Source organism: Crotalus tigris, unplaced genomic scaffold (genome assembly GCF_016545835.1).
Source record: "Crotalus tigris isolate CLP2741 ecotype Arizona unplaced genomic scaffold, ASM1654583v1 scf7180000018260.332519, whole genome shotgun sequence".
NCBI lineage: Eukaryota > Metazoa > Chordata > Lepidosauria > Squamata > Viperidae > Crotalus > Crotalus tigris.
This window is the reverse complement of record NW_024096910.1, coordinates 285,249-304,439: the sequence shown is the minus strand read 5'-3', so window position 1 is coordinate 304,439 and position 19,191 is coordinate 285,249. Positions and strand designations below refer to the sequence as shown.

At 35.1% G+C, this 19,191-nt stretch overlaps 1 protein-coding gene across 1 annotated transcript in view; it reads right to left on the bottom strand.

The window, feature by feature from the left end:
• The window catches only part of LOC120310677 (neuroendocrine convertase 2-like), an 81,484-nt gene that overhangs the window by 23,354 nt on the left and 38,939 nt on the right, over positions 1-19,191 (bottom strand). Inside the window, exons 3-4 of the mRNA XM_039349346.1 lie at positions 6,300-6,413; positions 3,737-3,845 (exon numbers count right to left, since the gene is read on the bottom strand). Coding sequence (XP_039205280.1) covers positions 3,737-3,845; positions 6,300-6,413 — 223 coding nt within the window. The remainder of the gene's footprint in view (positions 1-3,736; positions 3,846-6,299; positions 6,414-19,191) is intronic.

Genomic DNA, 19,191 nt, shown 5'->3' with positions numbered 1-19,191 from the left:
ATATATGTGGTCAATATGATCTCTCAGAAATTTTTGTAGCAAGGGAAAGGAAACTGCATAATAGCCATTTTCAAAGAAAGCTGCATTTCCTAGCTGTTTTGGGAAATCCAATCCCCATTAGAGTAGAGATCTGAAACTGTTCTTCCTGTAAATCCCTTGACATTGGTGATAGTGCCTGGCATTTATAACTGCTGTAAACCAAAGCACCTTATGTACATCAGTTATCTATTCCTTCTGTAAGGATGATCATGAATTGGATCATTTCCAATTTATGCTTTAGAGAAAAACCATTACGGGTTTTTTTGTTTTGATGAAGAATTTAACATTTAGATGCACCAGCCTTCAGCTGTAAAATACAAACTACCTTCCATTAAAAACAAATGTATTCCACTAAATGCATTTTTCCTTGTGTGATTAGCAATTATGCAGTCCATTTCAAACCACCAATGGATAAGAGCAAACATTCTCCTCCTCCTCTTCCTCCTCCTCCTCCTCCTCTTTTTAAACAATGTCCCTGCTCTAGAAAAGAAAGTAAAAAGTTTACTATCTATGTAGATGCATTGAGAGGACCTGATTAGCTAAATCTGCAAATACACTTAGTTTTGGGCCATCACACTTTGCCAGCTATTTAGACTTATGGGAAGACAGAATTATTTCCATGTATTCAGAACATGGGGCACCTCTTTAGGTGCAGTTTCGGCCCCCCATCTTCACTCCTGCCTTATTGTAATATAGTACACTTACCGGGTACGGATGAACTACAGGTAAGGCAAATGGAAACTGTGATTAATGGAAATAACCAGCAAAAGGCAGTAGATCTGTTGAAAACAATTTTTGGTCTGAATTCACTAAAGATTGTTTATAAATCAGAAAACAAACTAGTATAAAGGGACACCTTCAAGGTGTGATAAAAAAATGTCAAGATGGCACAGAGTAAGCTGCTGTTACTCTCTGCAGATGGTCTGTACTCTGTTAGAACTTGTATAGAATCAAAGTTAGATCAAACTATCTGGGATAGAAAATACCACAAGAGGTTTTTCTTGGGATTATTACAGAACTTTGCAAAGTATTCTGGATTTGAAATTCTCTGCTTTGAGTTTGGAATTCTTCATATTTAGTGCAGCATTATTGTTTTGAGGATGAAAATATCTGTTTTGATCATGGGGAATATTTGAGCTTAAAAAAGAAGCATTTGATCTTAAAACATTTCCAGTTTTAGAACATTCATAATAGAGAGCTTTGGACTAAAAAAAGGTTTTGAATTCACTTACATTTCAAAATGGTCTGCACACCTCGAGATTATTATTATTATAAACAATCACTAGTGTTGCCTAATAATGCTATGGTAACAATCAGTTATGTGTTATCTTTTCCTTACATGCCAAATCCTCTGCAACTCTCTAAAACATCCTATTAATCAAACCATCTGTGGAAATACATACGTGTTAATTTGCACATTGTTTCACAGTTGAGAACCAGAATTTCAAATGCCTAGAATTCCAGCATGCTGACCAGAGCATGCATACAAAATCTGCTATCAATTTATTATTTGTATCACCAATGCCAATTAATATTTTATTGCAGAACATTTATTCTTTCAGATTAGTTAAGCAAAGTGTCATGTTTTCCAACTGAAACCATATTAGCTACAGCTGCAGTATAGAAAACCATAATCAATTATTAATATGGTTTTTGGTAGCGGACTAGAAATGTGAAAGGACATAAAAGAAATATTTTTGAATGGCAGTGATGGCTGGAATAAAAAGTCAATTTCATCTCTGTGAAAAAATGTAATCCTTGTTCTCTCTAGCTAGCACAGCAAAATTGTGCAGACTTCCATTTTAAGTAAGTTCAATTCTCTGTTTATTTATTATCCAGCTTGCACTGCTCTTTACCAAAGTGGTTCTTTACAGAAGTTTGCAAAATCATCATCATCATCATCATCATCATCAAAATAGCAAGGTATTCAGGGGCTTTCACTTTTCATCAAAGTTGTTTCGGAAATTAGTTATTTTTTTTATAAGAGCTGTGGTGGGGCAGTGGTTAAAATGCAATATTGCAGGCTGAGTCTGCCCATTGCCAGGAATTTGATCCTGATCGGCTCAAGGTTGAGTCAGCCTTCCATCCTTCCAAGGTTAGTAAAATGAGGACCCAGATTGTTGGGGGGAGGGCAATACGCTGACTCTGTAAACCGCTTAGAGAGAGCTTTAAACCACTGTGAAGTGGTACATAAGTCTAAGTGCTATTGCTAATTACTTTCATTCAATATTAGTGTATTTCTCTTTAATCAGCAAGAGGCAAGGAAAAAACAATTTGAAGATAAGGATTCAGGATTCTTGCACCTTACAGCAGGCTTTGTTTTCATATTATTAAGTAGTTCTAGTAGGCAGCCTATAGATCACACGATCAGGATTTTGCTTATTGCTCCTCTTTGCTTGCAGAGATTCACAGTGGGTTGAGGCTAGATGTTCTGGATTGGCACACAGTCTGAAGGCTGATTAGATATAACTAAGCCTCTTCCTCCACCCTGTCTTTCATCTTTGCTGAGATTCTAAATCCCCAAAATGTGTTTGCACCATTGCTTAGCTCTGCTGAGTTTCCAATTGGATTTTTTTTTTGGGGGGGAGATTATTTCACTCTGACACCCTTCTTTATTCCATTCTACTTCCATATCAGTTGGTATTTATAACTGTCTAAAATATACTTCCATATTATTTCTTAGATTTGTGCTTTGATGTCAGTTATGAGAAATTTTGACATAATATGAAAGTGCAAAACTAATTAGATCTAATCTGCATTTAAATCCAGTAGATGTGGGTCTGTATACTTTTGAATCAGGACTGATGGTGATAATGATGACCTAATTCCTCAACAATGCCATCTTTTTTGGATAAAAACCATGGGGTTGTAGGGACATCCAAAATAGTTGGAATTAAGATTGCAGAAAAGCTGTTCCTACGATTTTCAGTGATGCAAATCAATAACTATCTACAGTTAGATGATAGAAAGTTGCAGTGTTTCCATTCTATGCTCTCCTTGTCCCCCACCCCATCCCCGACGCATAAAGTTAAATGGGGAGATCTTGGACACAGAAACTCTCAGTTGTGCTCAGTCACTGCAAAATGTAACAAGTTGCTCTATGGAGCCAGGGAACTGTGAGTCATGTGCAAATGGATAGTGCTATCGCTAGACAAGCAGCCTCATTTATCCAGTGGAGCATCAGTATTAGCAAGAATAAGTCCCTGTGGATTTGTTCAAGCATAGCAACTTTTCTGATTATTTTTAGCACTGTGAGGGGAAAGCTTACAATGCAGTCTAAAAATCCAGCTCAGGTAAATGGAGGTAGGCATTAAAATTTCTTTTTTTCTTTTTTTTTTCTTTTTAGAAATACATTGGGGAAACACAAACAAAAAACATACCAATATGCAATTAATTCAATGTTTACTTCTGCTAGCTCTTTTCCAAATTAGTAAACTAACGCGCTTTAACTAAATGCTTTACTGTAGGCTGGATTTAGGAAGTTATCATTATGCACAGACTGTATCCAAAGGGAACTTTGTCTGGATGATGATTTGTTATTAAAAATTATGTCTGAATATCTTGTAAGGTTTTTAATTAACATTTCAGAATTTTGAAGGAAGTGAATAATGGAGTGAGTTTTAATATTAAATTGCATTCCTTGTTACAATAAAGGGTGAAATTTACAGAGAGTCACGATATTTTATTTTTCACTTACCATCATCCATAATTCCTATCGTTACTCCTTTTCCTGTGTAGCCCAGCTCCCAGGCTTCAGCCACATTTAAATCAAGGCCAGGAGTCCCATCTGCTTGCCCAGTGTTGATCTAATGAATCACATTTCAAACAAAAAGCATAAGAGACTAATTTGCTTGGCATAAAGAGGAATGTTTACATCCACTGAGATTCTTTCTGATTCATCTGCCACCAAATGGCTTTCATTTCCTTGGAAATGCAGCCCAAAAAGAGGCACAAATCTACAAATACCGGCATAAAATGTGGATCTCATTTAAGTCACAATGCAACCAGCTTAATAGACTTCACTGTTTGATGGATGCCACTGTTGTAGTGAAGGGCTATTGGAAATGCAGTTTTAATGGCACAACTCAACAATTGATCATATGAAGTATGGGGAAACGGCAGGGTCTCTGCTCTGAGCATGCGGAGGGCTTCCTGTTCCAGAACATCTGTGGATGAGGAGAATGAGACTATATATATAAAACTCTTTAAAGATAGCTTGGAATCCAGACACTTCTCTTTTTGAGAAGGAAAACACAGTATTCATTCCTGTTTTGTCATAAAATAGGATTATGCCACTGAGAATTTTATGTCTCATCAGACAGATAAATGCATTTGCTATCCAGATAGCCATGTCTTAAAACATGGCAATACAGTTGATCTCTCACTCAAAACAAATTAAATTTCAAATTAAATAAGTATTTGTTATAACTCCACAGGAGACTTTGCAACCAACCTTCATTAAATAGCAAATTAATACATAAAAAGAAGCAGCATAGCCGTCTGCATTAAAATATTCATGAAAGCCAGACCTGATATGCAAACTTTAGAGAGTAATAAAATCAAGGGCAAAGTAAAAATAGAGAGGAACGGTTTTAAATGCCATTGTGGACCAAAAGCCCACCAGCCACAGATGCTCTAAGAGACATGAAGCCCTGATCCTGCTCTTCTGAACTGGCTTTCTCTCTTGCATCCAATGTGACACCCAGGAATGTTGCTGCTGCATTGTGACTTGGAAGACTACTATTTAGCCTCTTCTAGTTAGCAGGAGAGGTTGAGAAACATTTCATAATATTTTCCTCACTGTTCTTATTGTTTACCTCCTCATTTATCTACTAAGAAGAAGCTGTTGTAAAAGCCAAGACTCCAGATGGGCCCTAAAAAAGGAAAGTTATCTATAACCTTCGAAAGGCAGAGCTTTCAAAAGACTTTCCCAGCCTAGATATAAAATCCTGTCTTTATTCTTGTTCACCATCCAGAGTTCCTTCTGGTAGATGGGCAGCCATATGTATTTGATAAATAAACACAATTCAATCTGTAATTACATACGGTAGTTGCTAGCTTCAAAGCAGATATGTGGAACTGGCCGTGGTCCTGAATTGCTATATCTAGTCTTGTCTATATATCTAGTCTTGTCCAATTGCTGCTATGAGTCTTGCTTCATAGCCTGAGCCTTTTATTTACAATGGACATCAAAATTCTTCATGGAACAGGACACACTGATTTATTATAAGGACAAAACTTGTGCTTTTAAGGACATTTGTGATTTAGGGGGAATGTATATATTAATTACCCCAGCAATGTAACCCTTGCCCCCATATGGATATCTAGTGGTAACTAGATACAGAAATCATTTATATGCAAGTGAGAAACTTAATCCTCTTAAAAAAGTAGCTTAAAAAGTGGCATGTTCACTCAGTGGAGTCAGTTATCATCAGGACTAGTGTAAAAGAGTTACACTTAATGTAGCTGCAATTGAGCCCATAAAAAATGTGGGCACAAACAGAATAGCAGGCAGAAGGCAGCTATGGAAAAGTGATCTGAGTCCACAAAAGCAATGAGCTACCTGCCTCTGTCATCTGTCCTCAAAGCACACCTTGCAAGTTAGCACACCGCTGTGTTAGCCATTATTTAGACTGAGTTGACAAATTTTACATGGAGATCAATCTGTCTTTTATCCAGGGCAGTACAAGTAAGCCAACAGGCAGAATGGCTGCCAGGGTTTTCAAATGACCAGGTCACTTGAAATTTTACACAGCTCTGTGTTCAGCCAAATGTTATATTGGACTAGTGAGACAATTGGCCCACACTTTCCTTGGTAAGTCTCCTAAGCAGACTATTACTGCATCATGTGTTCATCCTCTCAGTTCAAAGGTATATTTTCCATATTGCATACAATTTCTTCATCCTAGTCCTCCCCCTTTATCTCTTTTTTCAGGAACCCATCTGCAGTATTAATCTAGTAGCTCCATGTTAGACAGGGAAGGAAGGGGAAAGGAAGGGAAGGGAATGCTCAGTCCCAACTGCAGTGTGCCAATTGAAATTTGATGAAGAAATCCATCTAAGTTATCCATACAAAACTTTCTTAATTTAAAATTGTCCAAGGCAAAACAGGGGGATTTAAAAGAGCTTATAATTTGCCAAAAATAACTAAATTATATTTCAGAACTATTCCATTGTTTTCTTCCAAGTTCTGTCTGAAGGCCTTATACTTGGCAATACATTTTCCTGCTGTGAAGAAGGAAAGTGTTAGGTCTGCTTACCAAGTACCACTGTTTTGTAAATAAAGGATCATCCATGTTGATGTCAATTTCATTGATATTTCTGTATCCTCTCTTCTTCCTCCCAAAACCTTCCTGCTGCACAACTTTCTTTACCTGCAGAAATCAAGTGTATATATCTATTGGAACATAAGCATTTTTGTTTATCCTATTTTACAATTAGAAGTGTAGGAGCAAGCATCCCTAAAAAAGATGTAATTTTACATAGCATATCCCTATTCAGATGAACTTAAGAGGGCACAAAGAGAAGATCAAAACCTGGGTTCAGAGACACCATATGCTAGCTGCTCTCTTCCCCACTCCTTGAATTATTTTACTATCTTACTAAAATTCAGCAGAATCTATGGTGGCTTATGGTTTTTTTTTTGCTATGTTCATTAAATGTAATAATTTGTTCAGGATGGAGTATTTATTTATATAATTTGTATAGCTACCCATCACACAAAAACTGACTCTGAGAGGCATACAACAATCTGGACAGGATGGATTATTTTGGAAATTAGAAATTTCTATTGGCTCCACCGACTTTTGCATCTTTTCCCATCTCAGTTTTATGTCAACAGACCTAATCTGAATTTGCATCACAAGCAAGGCATGGGTTACAACATGACTTTTGTCCAAAGTTGTTCATGTTGCCCCCAAAAAGTACATCAGATTAATTGGTATTGTATGCAAATATTCTCATGGTTGCCTTTGAAGATAACTGAAAGAAATAATATTCAGATATGATTTGCAGTTTTTCCTTACCAATTATACTTATTTTCCCTTTATAGCTATCTGTTTTTCCTTAAATTAAACAGTAAATTGAAAAGTGCCATTCTGTTCTGAATGCAATCTGTAATTTTTAAAATAAATACCAGAATCCTCAGTGAACCCTTTTCGGTTCATCTGTGCCTGGCAAAACTGCCAGAGGAATGAACTTTTAATAAAGAATTCTATCAAAATAGAAAACTCATATTGGCAAACAAAACATATGATTATATCATGTATTCTGTCCAAAATGAGACAATTTTATCAACCATGGGATGGGACGTAGCTTCACTATTGCTTTATGCTATTGGTTAGACTGGTTTAATTAACTCACATCAAAATTCATACATCCAAGAATTCTGGAAACTGATAGCTCCCACTCAAAACTATGGGATGATATCTAATGGGATCAGTAAATTACTTATATTTAGTAGTTTCACTGGCTCCTAATAAAATCCTTCCAAAGCTTCTTCTCATTAATTTTTTTTCTGCATAACAGGGAAAACTGAGATGGATGGGTGGCATAGTCAAGGACCTATGGCTATATTGGTCACCCAGGTTTAGGCTTTGTTTGGATTCTAACTATCATATTGGGAATCTCATATTGACCAATTACAAAAGTTATGAAGATAAGTTCAGAAAATCTGATCATATGTCCTGCTAGATCTTGTGTAATATTTCTTTAAAAAAATCGGTTATACATGTTATTAAAACTGCTAAGAGAGACGATGAGCTGAAATCTGATTAATTCAAAATCAAGGAAACACATTTTACTGCTAAGTACATAGTTATTTTAAGCCCAATCTCCCAAGTGTTGACCAACACACTACCCAGTATAGCATGCATTCATAGTCACCAAAGTGTTGCAAAAAGGGGTGGTTAAGAAATCTCTAGGAAACAGAACAATAATGAACAGCATAATTTAAAGACCAAACTGCATTAGATGTCCTCCAGACTTGTTTCTATAGGCACTTGTGTCCCACTTTTTCATCTGTCATTTATGGTCAAGCTAGAGGTGGATTGCCAGCAGATTTCCCCTGAGTTCAAATACAATCAAAGAATGGTGGAAATTTTGAGCAGGAAGAAAAGAGAAGAGTGTCAATGGGTGGAATTTTCAAATACAAATAGGAACAATTCAATTGCTAGAACTTATTTGGACAGCAGCCAAATTCAATGACACAGATAAGGTGAATGTGGAATGTACAGAGAAAATGAAATGCAAAGCTTTGTGTGTTCTCATATATAGGGATATCTAATTATGAAATCTACAGAGCTACAGCTAGTGATACCGGATAGCATACATAAATGCTTTTTAAATCTCATAATTGAACAATAGAATACTACCCCGTGCAAAGCATTACTGAGATAGAAGGATTCGGAAAAGGATTAAAGAGTTATCATTGAAAATTTCGTGATGAGAATGAGAACGATACAGAGGAAATGAAAATGCAACTGCTGGAAACAAGCCAATTGTGAATGGTTTTTAACTAAGCTGTAGTTTCTTACAAAGGGTGAGCAATATGTGATGAGGCTGACCCTTGTGACTTGGTATCCTAAAATATGAGTTCAATCCTAAAATTCAACACTGTAGATACTAGGGCAGATGAAGAGGCAGTATTGTACAGTATGCATCACAATTTGGTTAGGAAACCTTGGGCTGATTTGAGTTAGGGTATGTTTTTCAAGGCGAGGACCTCCACAATATAGCATGGGCAAATATATCTAGTACGATTTATGAGGGTCAGTACTGTATAATGGTTAAAGACACTGGGCTAGAAATTAGGATATTTCAAGTTTTAGTCTTGCCTTAGACAGGGGTGTCAAACTGTGGGCCCATGGGACAGTTGTATTATGCGGAAGCCACGCCCACCCCAGCTTCCACAATGCAAAAAAAGTCACAATATGTCACGACATGTCACATGATGCGGTGAGTTTGTCACCCGTGCCTTAGACAGAAAAAACTAACTAGGTAACTTTGGCCCAATTTCTCTCAACTTTAGGAAGAAGAGAATGGCAATTCTAAAAATATTGCTAAGGACTTTGGGTTGCCACATATTGTCGGGTACATGTATTTATTTGACCAGGAGTCAAAATGCCTCAAAGGCACAAAATGAAGCAAAACAAAACCTCTGTCTAGTATAATTTCATTCCCTTCCTCATGTTTCCTATTTTTAAAAATGTGTCATTCTATTTTCCTCATTCATTTAATAGTATTCGGAGGAAAACTTTCTCTAATTTATACATTTTTGGAAATTATTTCTCAACATCTCCAATGTAATCAGTTTCCTATATGCTTTCTCAAAATATAAAGTTTTAAAAACATACTGTACAGTTGTTAATGAATTAAAACAAAACAAAACTCTGTGTTCCTTTCCAACTTGGGCTATATTATTAGTAACTTCTCACACTGTGCATTTGTGCATTTGAGCATATCAGATTACAGGAAATCTAGAAAAATCATGTCTTAAACTATGAAGACATCAAAAGGTTAACATCACTTGTTTTCCTTTTTTAGAACTCTTGTTTCCCTCTTACAATGTATGAATTATTGTGAAAAGTCATTTAGGGATATATCAATAAAAATATTCTTCATAGAAATATTATGTCAGAATGAAACCTACAGGTGGCTGTATACCTGCCCAATCTAATACAAGGTTTAAGATATCAAAATGATAAATCAACAACCCTCTGCTCAAGCAAGAAACCCTATAACATTTCAGACAAATGTTCGTCCAATCTCTTCATAAAAACCTCCAGTGTTGGAGCACCACAACTTTTTGCTGCATGCACTTTCTTTAGGAATATTAGCAATGAGGTTACTGGTCGATTGGAATGTAGTTTTACTGCATCACTAGGTCTTATAGGGAGCTTTATCCAACAATGTTTGTAACAAACCACAATGATGTTAGAACAAGTGCACCATAATATCACAGCACAAAAAACAAGTTTTGCAATAATGTCATGATGTCTCATGCAAGTACATACGAAGCAATATTTGCATGATGCTGTCATGATTCTCATGTGGTCATTTTTTCCTTTCCTCAGCAGACATGCAAGGCACTGAGACCAATGCTTTCCTGCCTGAAAGGAGCTAAGCTATGAAACATTGTTCCAAGGATATCAAATGAGTAATTAAAATAAAGAGGCATCCTACTAAATTCCAATATGAATGCAGTAGGATCATCAGATCTTGCCAAGAAAAGGATATGAGTTTTCCCAAACCTTAATACTCAACTCAGAGAATCCTTCTAAAACAATCTTTTGCAGGAGGGCTAGATACAAAGGTACAAAATGCATGCACATGTGTTTTGTTCTTATTCATCTTCCTTATCTGCATCCTGTATTTACTGGGTGTCACTCACTCTTTTATCCAGGCTCAGAGACTTCACGCATGGAGGAATAAATGGAATTATGTGACAGGAGCCTGTCTTAAGACTATGCATCCATGTGAGCACAGTTTGGAATATTTTATAAATGAGATGACAATTGATAATTAATTCAAAGGAAAAGTATACCCAATTTTACAGCTATAAGCATAACATCGTATAAATGGAGAAAAAAATAAATAGAAGAAGCGACTAAACAACTACACTCTTGAAGATCGTTGTTTATTTAGTGACAGTGGGAATCTTCCTTTTCAAATCATTTTTGAATAGTGTATTTGAATGTTGTTTCACTTTTCTTCTTTGAATGAAATTAAATAATAGTAAGACATAATCTTATGAGCACTAGATGAGAGCTGAACCAGATTAAATCAATGGTGGGGAATCTGAGGAGCAGGAATTATCCCTTTGGCTTGCATTTTCCCCTGGATGAACACCTCTCCTGTGCTTGTATAAAACAGTTATTTATCTTCATCATATCTGTATTTCTAATCAGGTCCAACAGTAAAGAAATGTATTACAGCAGTGGTCTCAACCCTTAGGGTTTGGGGGGGGGGAAGAGGGGGTGGTTCCACACAAGTGCATCTCCATTTGCACAAATGGTGGGCATGCATGCATGTCTTTTGCACAAATGCAGCTGCGCACACTCACTTGCCTGCGCATGTACAGTTGTACGTGTACTTGCTCACTGCTTCTGAGGCCTGGTTCTGAGCTGGCTGAAGGCCGATAGTAGGCTGCAGCCTATAGTTGGGGACCCTTGTATTATAGTACTTCTACAAAATAATGTAGAAATTTAATGCTCTAACCACACACAGACATACTAAAGCTTCTGTCTTATATCAGCTAACCTGGATGATGGACCCATGGTATAAGGCAACATAAAAAAAATCATTTGAATCATTCCATCAAGAATCAAAGATAATTCTGTAATAAATCATTATAAGTTCTTCACCAAATGAATCCCTTCACCAAAGGAGCTGCTTTTACTCTGGAGGTGGGGAATTGCAATGACCTACTTACTACAAAGATATATCAATTTTGAGGAATGAGATATATCAATTTCAAGCAGTGCAGTAGACATGCTAACAACAGTTTTTCCTAAATAATAAATCTTTTTTTATTTTATTTTTTTGCTATTTTGATTAATGATTTTAGCATATGAAATTCTAGTTTTATGTCTTGCTTTATGCCAATTTACTTTAAATATCAACATTCATTGTTGAAGATCTAGTGGGATTGTTAACTCCCTTTATTTCCTTAATTACAGTATACCATTTTTTAAAATGAGAAAAATGTAGATTATATTTGAAATAATGTTATATTTTTTATCGTCACATTTAGCTCAATACATAGCTGAGATAACTATTATTCTTTAGGTATTAGAAATAACAGCCACCAGTTCAGCTGTAAAAAAATAGATTTTATAAGAAAAAAATCCATATGCAAAGCTTTTAATACAGATGCCCAAAGTTCGTATTTGCTCAATAAACATTTTGCAAATGAATACTTTCCAGAGCCATCTTTTATATTTTTAGGGTTATATCCAAAACATTGTAAAACTAAAACTATAATGTACTCCTTCCTCTTATGAAAGTAGTAAACCTCTTGGTTTATAATCCTTTAATTTAGCCTGCTAATAATGGCTTCCCTTCACCCATATTTAGAACTTCTATCCTTGCATGGCTAAATTACTAGCAAGTTTCACATTGGTTTTTTATTAGAGAAAAAAGTCCACATAGTTCTAAAGATGGCCTTGTGATTGGAAAACATCAACAGGAAAAATGACCCTTGGGTATTGAGTTTTAATATACTTCTACTTAAGCACAGTGCATAAAATAACAGGATGCTAATAAACCAGCAAGATAGCTGGGCAGAACAAATTAACAAATTCAGTTGAATGCATGATTATTTCCAAAGGAAGAAGGGAAAAGGATCATAATATTGTAAACTGCAAACATGCTGTGCATTCCAATGGAAGGTTATTTATTTTATTTTATTTTTTTGCATTTTAATAGAACCCAGTTAACAGAATTCATGAGCTTATGGTAAACAGATTTTCAACACACTGCACCAGTGTGAGGCTGTATATATTCAGTTAACCAAGGATGACTTTTGTTTATAAGGATTATAAAACTGGGCTTCTTTACCTAGATACCTCATTCAAAATTCAGATTTCTATCACAAGTTCTCTATGACAATGATATGTGTAAAGTGCATCTTCTCCTACTCTCTTAGAAAAGAGAGATGAAGAGGTTAGATTATATCATGTCCCTTTGTACAGGGATGTGAGAAAAAGGTAGGAAATTCATCTCTTTTACACAGTAGATACCCTGTGAAGTATTTCAGTTACATTAACCACCATGAGGCATTCACCATATGACCAGTTTCATCCTATTTGCGGTTTTATTGTTGTTTTTAATGTCTGCACTGTTTTAATCATAGGATTAAAATTATAAAGTGTACTCCCACATGTGATGAGCACATTCATTTCCTGATCTCTTTCAAGAAATACACAAAAAATTAATTGGATATGACCCAGCATGTATAGTTAGTGAGTCAGTTAGATTTAATCTAAATCTTCCATTTCATACTCGCTCTCCATCTCCTTTCACACATCCCTTTATAAAGCAAATGTCTATTGCATCAGACTGGAGAAATGGATGTCCATCTCTTATATTCCACATAGAATCAGAGACTGTGCATGGCATTTTATTATTTCAGCATTCTCCCATCTTCCCCCAGCATTCTCCTTTCTGCTGCATATATAGATTGGCCTATATTTCTATTCATCATTGCCAATGACAATAATAACCTTTTTTTAGCCAGATCCACCCTAGATATGTGGGGTGCCAACTCCTAGCATTCCTATATCGCATGGACTTAACCCAGCAAAGATCCACCTCTTCCTGAAGGCATCAAGTTAAAATATAATAATCTGAGAAAGAAATTCTTGAACGATTATAACCATATATACAGACTCTACAGATCCACTGATGGCCTAATCATTTTTATAAACCTTTTCTCCTGCCTGTTAATGTTCAAGCTTGTAAAAGCCTGTAAATGCTTCAGTCCTAAATTTTCTGCACTTACTAATATAATCTGCTCTGATGTTTTTGAGAGGCTCTTAAGAGCCAGTAAGTATGTAAAAGTCAATACTGTACAAAGATGGGATTACAGAGGAGGAACAAATGTAACATAATAAAGCATAATTAGTTGGCTTTTTCATTTAATAGTCAGGTATTTAGCTAATAATATTAATGGCCAATAATGCCATTAATATTATTTTGCATTTAATAGTCAGGTATTTAGCTAATAATATTAACGGCCAAGAATGACATAAATAAAGGCAATTGAATACCAAAAGAAAGAAGTTTAGTAATGTCACATGATATGCAACATAGAAGCAACCTAGAACTAAGGAGAAACTTCCTGACAGAACAATTAACCAGTGGAACAACCTGCCTCCAGAAGTTGTGAATTCTCCAACACTGGAAGTTTTTAAGAACAGCCTGGACAAACATTTGTCTGAAATAGTATGGGGTTTCTGCCTGCGCAGGGGGTTGGATTAGATGACCTCCAAGGTCCCTTCCAACATTGTTATTGTTGTTGTTGTTGTTTTCTTCAAAGGCAATATGAGCGTTCCAAACACTTCCAAATGCTGTTTATTATTTTGCATTCTTTTAAAGCTTTTCAACTTCTACTTTACTGTAACAGATTCTACCAACAATCAGCTATGTAGATATCTAAACATTTTGCTTATCTAAGCGTTTGGAACAAATAAAAAGCAAGGTTCTCTATGAAGATACCCTTTGGATGTCACCTCAAGAAGCCTTTTTCAGAAAAGAAATGATGGTGAGGCCAACATGTTGGATCTATTGTCAAATAATATTTTTTTTAATCAAGATGAACTTACTCTTAAATCCAAAGAAAAGTCAGAATCAAAAGGATATGCCTGTCACTGGTTTACATATTTACAACTGAAAGGCAGATTTAAACTAGTTTTTAACGTTATTGCTAAGGTTTATAAATTGTTACTGAATTTGAATTCGGAGATTGAATGCGTGAAGCATTGCATGGTTAAATAGATAAAGAATTTGGGATACAATATAATGCTTGAACAATGGGAAAATATGTGCACAAAGAGTTTAAAATTTACATTAAACTATAATCTAAAAGAAAAATTTGATAAAATGATGTACTGTTAGTATTTAACACCTGATAAATTGTCACAGATGTACAAAGGTATTTCAAATGTATGTTGGAAATGTAAATGCAAAGGAGGAATTTTGTATCATTGTTGGTGGATATGTTAAAAAGCAAAGAAATATTGGGGTAAGATTCATATTTTAATACAGAAGATTCTTAAAGTGAATATAAAAATTAAGGTAGATGCTTTTATTATTATTTAATGGACAAAGAACTTGAAAAAATATCTGGAACCATTCTATATGTTGACAGTAGCAAGAATGCTTTATGCACAAAAAGGAAAGATCCATGAAAGATAAATGATTGGAAAAACTGATGGAATTAACAGAGATGGCTAAATTAACTGCTCTAATAAAAAAAAAGAATATATCCATGTTTGTTTCTGTTTGGAAACCTATTCTGGATTTTATGCTTGAGATAGAAAAAAAATGAAATTTTGACTTTGGGTTTTGCTAATTAGGTAAGTTTGTTGTTATACAAATGTCTAGCATTGAACTACTTTCAGCTGTTCTATCTTATTTGTAAAGCAATTACTACATGAAGCTACTTTAAGGAACCCCTTTGTGGATTTTAGCCCCTGCCCTAGTAATAGCCAGGTCTTCTGTCTTAGATGGCACTTTAGGTGGCCCTTATTGGGTGGATTCTCCTGTTTCTTTTCCTCTCCCACCAATGCTAGGAGAGCTATGAGACTTTGTTATGATAGCCTATATTAGAGGTCTAGTACTTTTTGTGGTTTTCTATTTCCTCAAGCTGGCCTAGCTTGAAAAGCTAACATACAGTATATCAGGCAGCCTAGCAGCCCCCAGTATGAAATGGCCATTGAATACAAAGAGCAGGGCTTGGGGTGGGGGCTGCCACTTGGAACAAAGATAGCTTTCAGTTTTTGACTTATAGATCTGAAAATATCAAAATTTGAAACAAGAAAATTGAACCAATATGAATTTGAATGTTCAGAAAAAATAAAATTTTAGCATAATATTCAGATCAATGAGTGTTTAAAGACACTATTTTTATTTCAGTATTAAATATTTGTCCCACTTTTTCATTTATTGTACATAAGCAATGAAGCCGTATTTCTCCTAGGAATTTGAAGATGATGATGCTTTCACAACTAAATTTTCTCAGTAAAACACCAATAATGCTTAAACTAAACTCACTTTACAGAAATCTCAGAAGAAAGTAAGGTTCATATGTCTCGATGAAGTTCCCTTTATGCCTTCTGAACTCCTTTGATCTTATCTACTCACCGGGTCGTCTCTCATCAGATTGATTGACTAAAGAGTAATATAATAAAAGAGATTAGATCAGTGGTTCTCAACCTGTGGTCCGTGGACCCTTGGGGTCCACAATGTCATCACATGAGGTCCATGAAGGCTTCAAGAAATGTTTGATTTAAATCTTGAGTTAAGTCTTGGTGGTCCATGACTGCAAAAGGTATTTAAAGGGGGTCCATGGTGAACAAAAGGTTGAGAACCATGGCACTAGGTAAAGATGTAGCATTTAATGAAATGCATTTTTATGTTTGAAATATGTCCAAGCACACAGAGATGCAACTCTGCCAAAATGTATACTAATTTATACTAATTTGAATATGACCTAGTATGAACTGAAAATATGTAAACATATTAATCTCCTTACCCCCTTTTTCTTACTTTCTCTCCTTCCTCACACTAGCATTTGTATTTATTAGTTCTTTATATTTGTTATTGCTGTTGTATATGCAATTTTTTTATTCATACAATCAACTGGCCTTTGCTCTACCCAAGCTTGCACCCTTCACACATCTCCAAAATCTACTCCAGAGAAGAATTTCTGGAGAGGTTATTGGAAATGAAAGGAAAAGAAGATCAACACAATAGTGATATTGCCAGGTTTTATGACTATCTGAACTGAAATTATTATACTCATTATTTTGAATTTCCTCATATTCTATATAAATTAGCATTCCCAAATTTGATGGCATTTTTTAAAAAAAATCCTGAATGTATCCCTTTTACCATTCCAATTTCTCCTGTTCCTCTCATCTCTTCCTATTTCATCTGTACATGATTTCTTCCACTTCACTGTCCTCTAATAGCCCATATATCCTCTTGAAATACACTCTGAATAATAGCATGTTGTCCTCTAAACATCAATATGAAATATCCATAGATGTTTCGGTATTGCATCCCTCACTGCAAATCAACCAAACCCTCTTCTATGACTTTCCTGGGTTTGCTATAATTAACTCCCACATAATGGTTGTGTTTCAATGTGCATACCTTTCTGAAAGGTTTCTCAGCAAAGTCAACAATAACTTGGGAGAAAACATGTGAAACATATTGTTTAGAGTGAAAGGTATTTCCAATTCATTCTAGTGAGTTTAAAAAGTCTATTCTTATGGCCTAGCAGTAAATACCTACTATGTGATGGTAGGTAATTATATGCATGAAAAGGAGTAAGAAACTGTAAGGCACAGAAATTTAAAGCACAACATAAGGGAAAGAATAGGCAATATAATTAAAATTAGTTTACACTTACATCATTCAATATATCTCTTCAGATATTTTTATCTTTGTAAAACATTGTCACCTATCTGCCATGTTTACATACAGATACATCTACGGTCTTCTGTTCTGATTAATTAATCATCTCTTTCTTCTTAAAGGCCTTCTCAGTTTTATCCAGTCACTGTCTTCTTGGTCTTTCCCTGAATTCCAATCCATTAATTCTTCAATTATTTATTTTAAAATTTAATCCCCATTCTTTCTACTTATAGGACCAAGCTACCAAAAACATACTTCTTTCTTGGCAGTTGCTCAATTCAGTTCCCATTCATTCTTGAGTCATTTCTTCCTGTTTTCTCATTCCCACTGCATTCAGCTTACTTATTCTCCTGATACACAAAGCTCGCATTTTCAACTAATAATGTGAACAAAAATGTACTCTCTCACAGCCATTTTCGCATCTTTCAGCACACGTTCATTTCTCAGAACGGACAACACTATGTTGCCCACTATCTTTTGTCAGTAATTGCAGGGTATGAAATGTCTCAATTCCCACCTTTAATAAACATTCTGCCAAATGTATGGTGATTCAGCTACTGACTTAGTTTTTTCATTTATGCTAGTCAGTTTTACCTGTTGAACATAAGTATCTTGGCTAAAGAGGTATTCTCTTTATTGCATTATACAATAAAGCAAGATAGATAAATCTATCTAATATTTGCTGCAAATCCTGCAGGTTTTCAGCCAACAGAATAGGATCACCATACAAATCTCTAAAATACTTCTTTCGGGGTTTCTTAATTTCAATTTCATCCTGCTCATTTTCTTGCAATCATTTTCTTATATGCATTTTCCCCAGCCACAGCTCCTTCCAGTTATTCATTCCACTAAGCATCTTTTTTCATATTTCCTATTAATATAGCCCTTCCCCCCACAATCTATGGCACTCTGTATTATAATTCTTTTTGATGTGTTCCAAGCTGCTTTCATGTATTTCTCTAAGTCCATTTTCTATTTATTCTGTTGAGAGATAAAACTAATTTTAGTACAGATTTATAACTACTCTATTTTCTTCAATCATTTTTCTTCTATTCCAGTTTCTTTCACGTTTCCTTTTCTTCCATGACAACTTCCCATTTTTGAGATTATCAAAAAAATTATATATACTAAATTCAGAATCTTCATCATCCCTGCATTCTTTCTTCATTCTCTCAAGTTTTCATTATAAACAATCAACATAGTGATATTTTGGGATTTGTCCTGTACACATAAAATTGATTTATGCTTAAATGTCATATTCCAAACAACAGACTTCTTTCTAAGCAACCCTCAATCAAAATTCTGATTTATTCTTGGGTTTCTGGATGACCTAATCACTTTTTTGTATCTTCTTATATCTTCACTTCCTCCATAGCACCTTAAAAAAATGCATTTTTTGCCTGGATCATCTTCATTCAGACTATTGGACAATTTTCCCTTAACTCCTCAACTTTTCCAAAAACATCCATTAACACCATTCATTGGAATGTGACATATAATTTCATGAATCTGCCAATTCCTACTTTTATGTATATTTACAACAGTTTTAACTGATAGTTTCCAGTAAGCATTATATCTCTTTCATTTGTAATTAACCCTACACTATATCTCTTTCATTTGTAATTAACCCTACATTTTTAGTTTAGTTGCATGCATTTATCTCTCCACTTTACAAGATGCGATGAACCTTATTTAAATATATTAATTCTATCTCTTTTCTTAATTCCACAGATGTACAACCTAATCTACTGTATTGTTTTTTCATTTGATTCATTAATGAAAGTACTTTACCATTTCATGCACTATTCCTTGTTAATAATAAGGAAGTACCAGTCTGTTTTGGCTAGTATGCCATAAGTCATGAATACAACCCAAGCCAGTTGTACCCCAGATCTGATTATACTATACCAGTGGCTCTCAACCAGTAGACCCCTGGGAATGTGTGATGTCATCACAGGGGGTCTGCAAAGGCTTGAAGAAATGTTATGATTTAAATATTGAGTCAAGTCT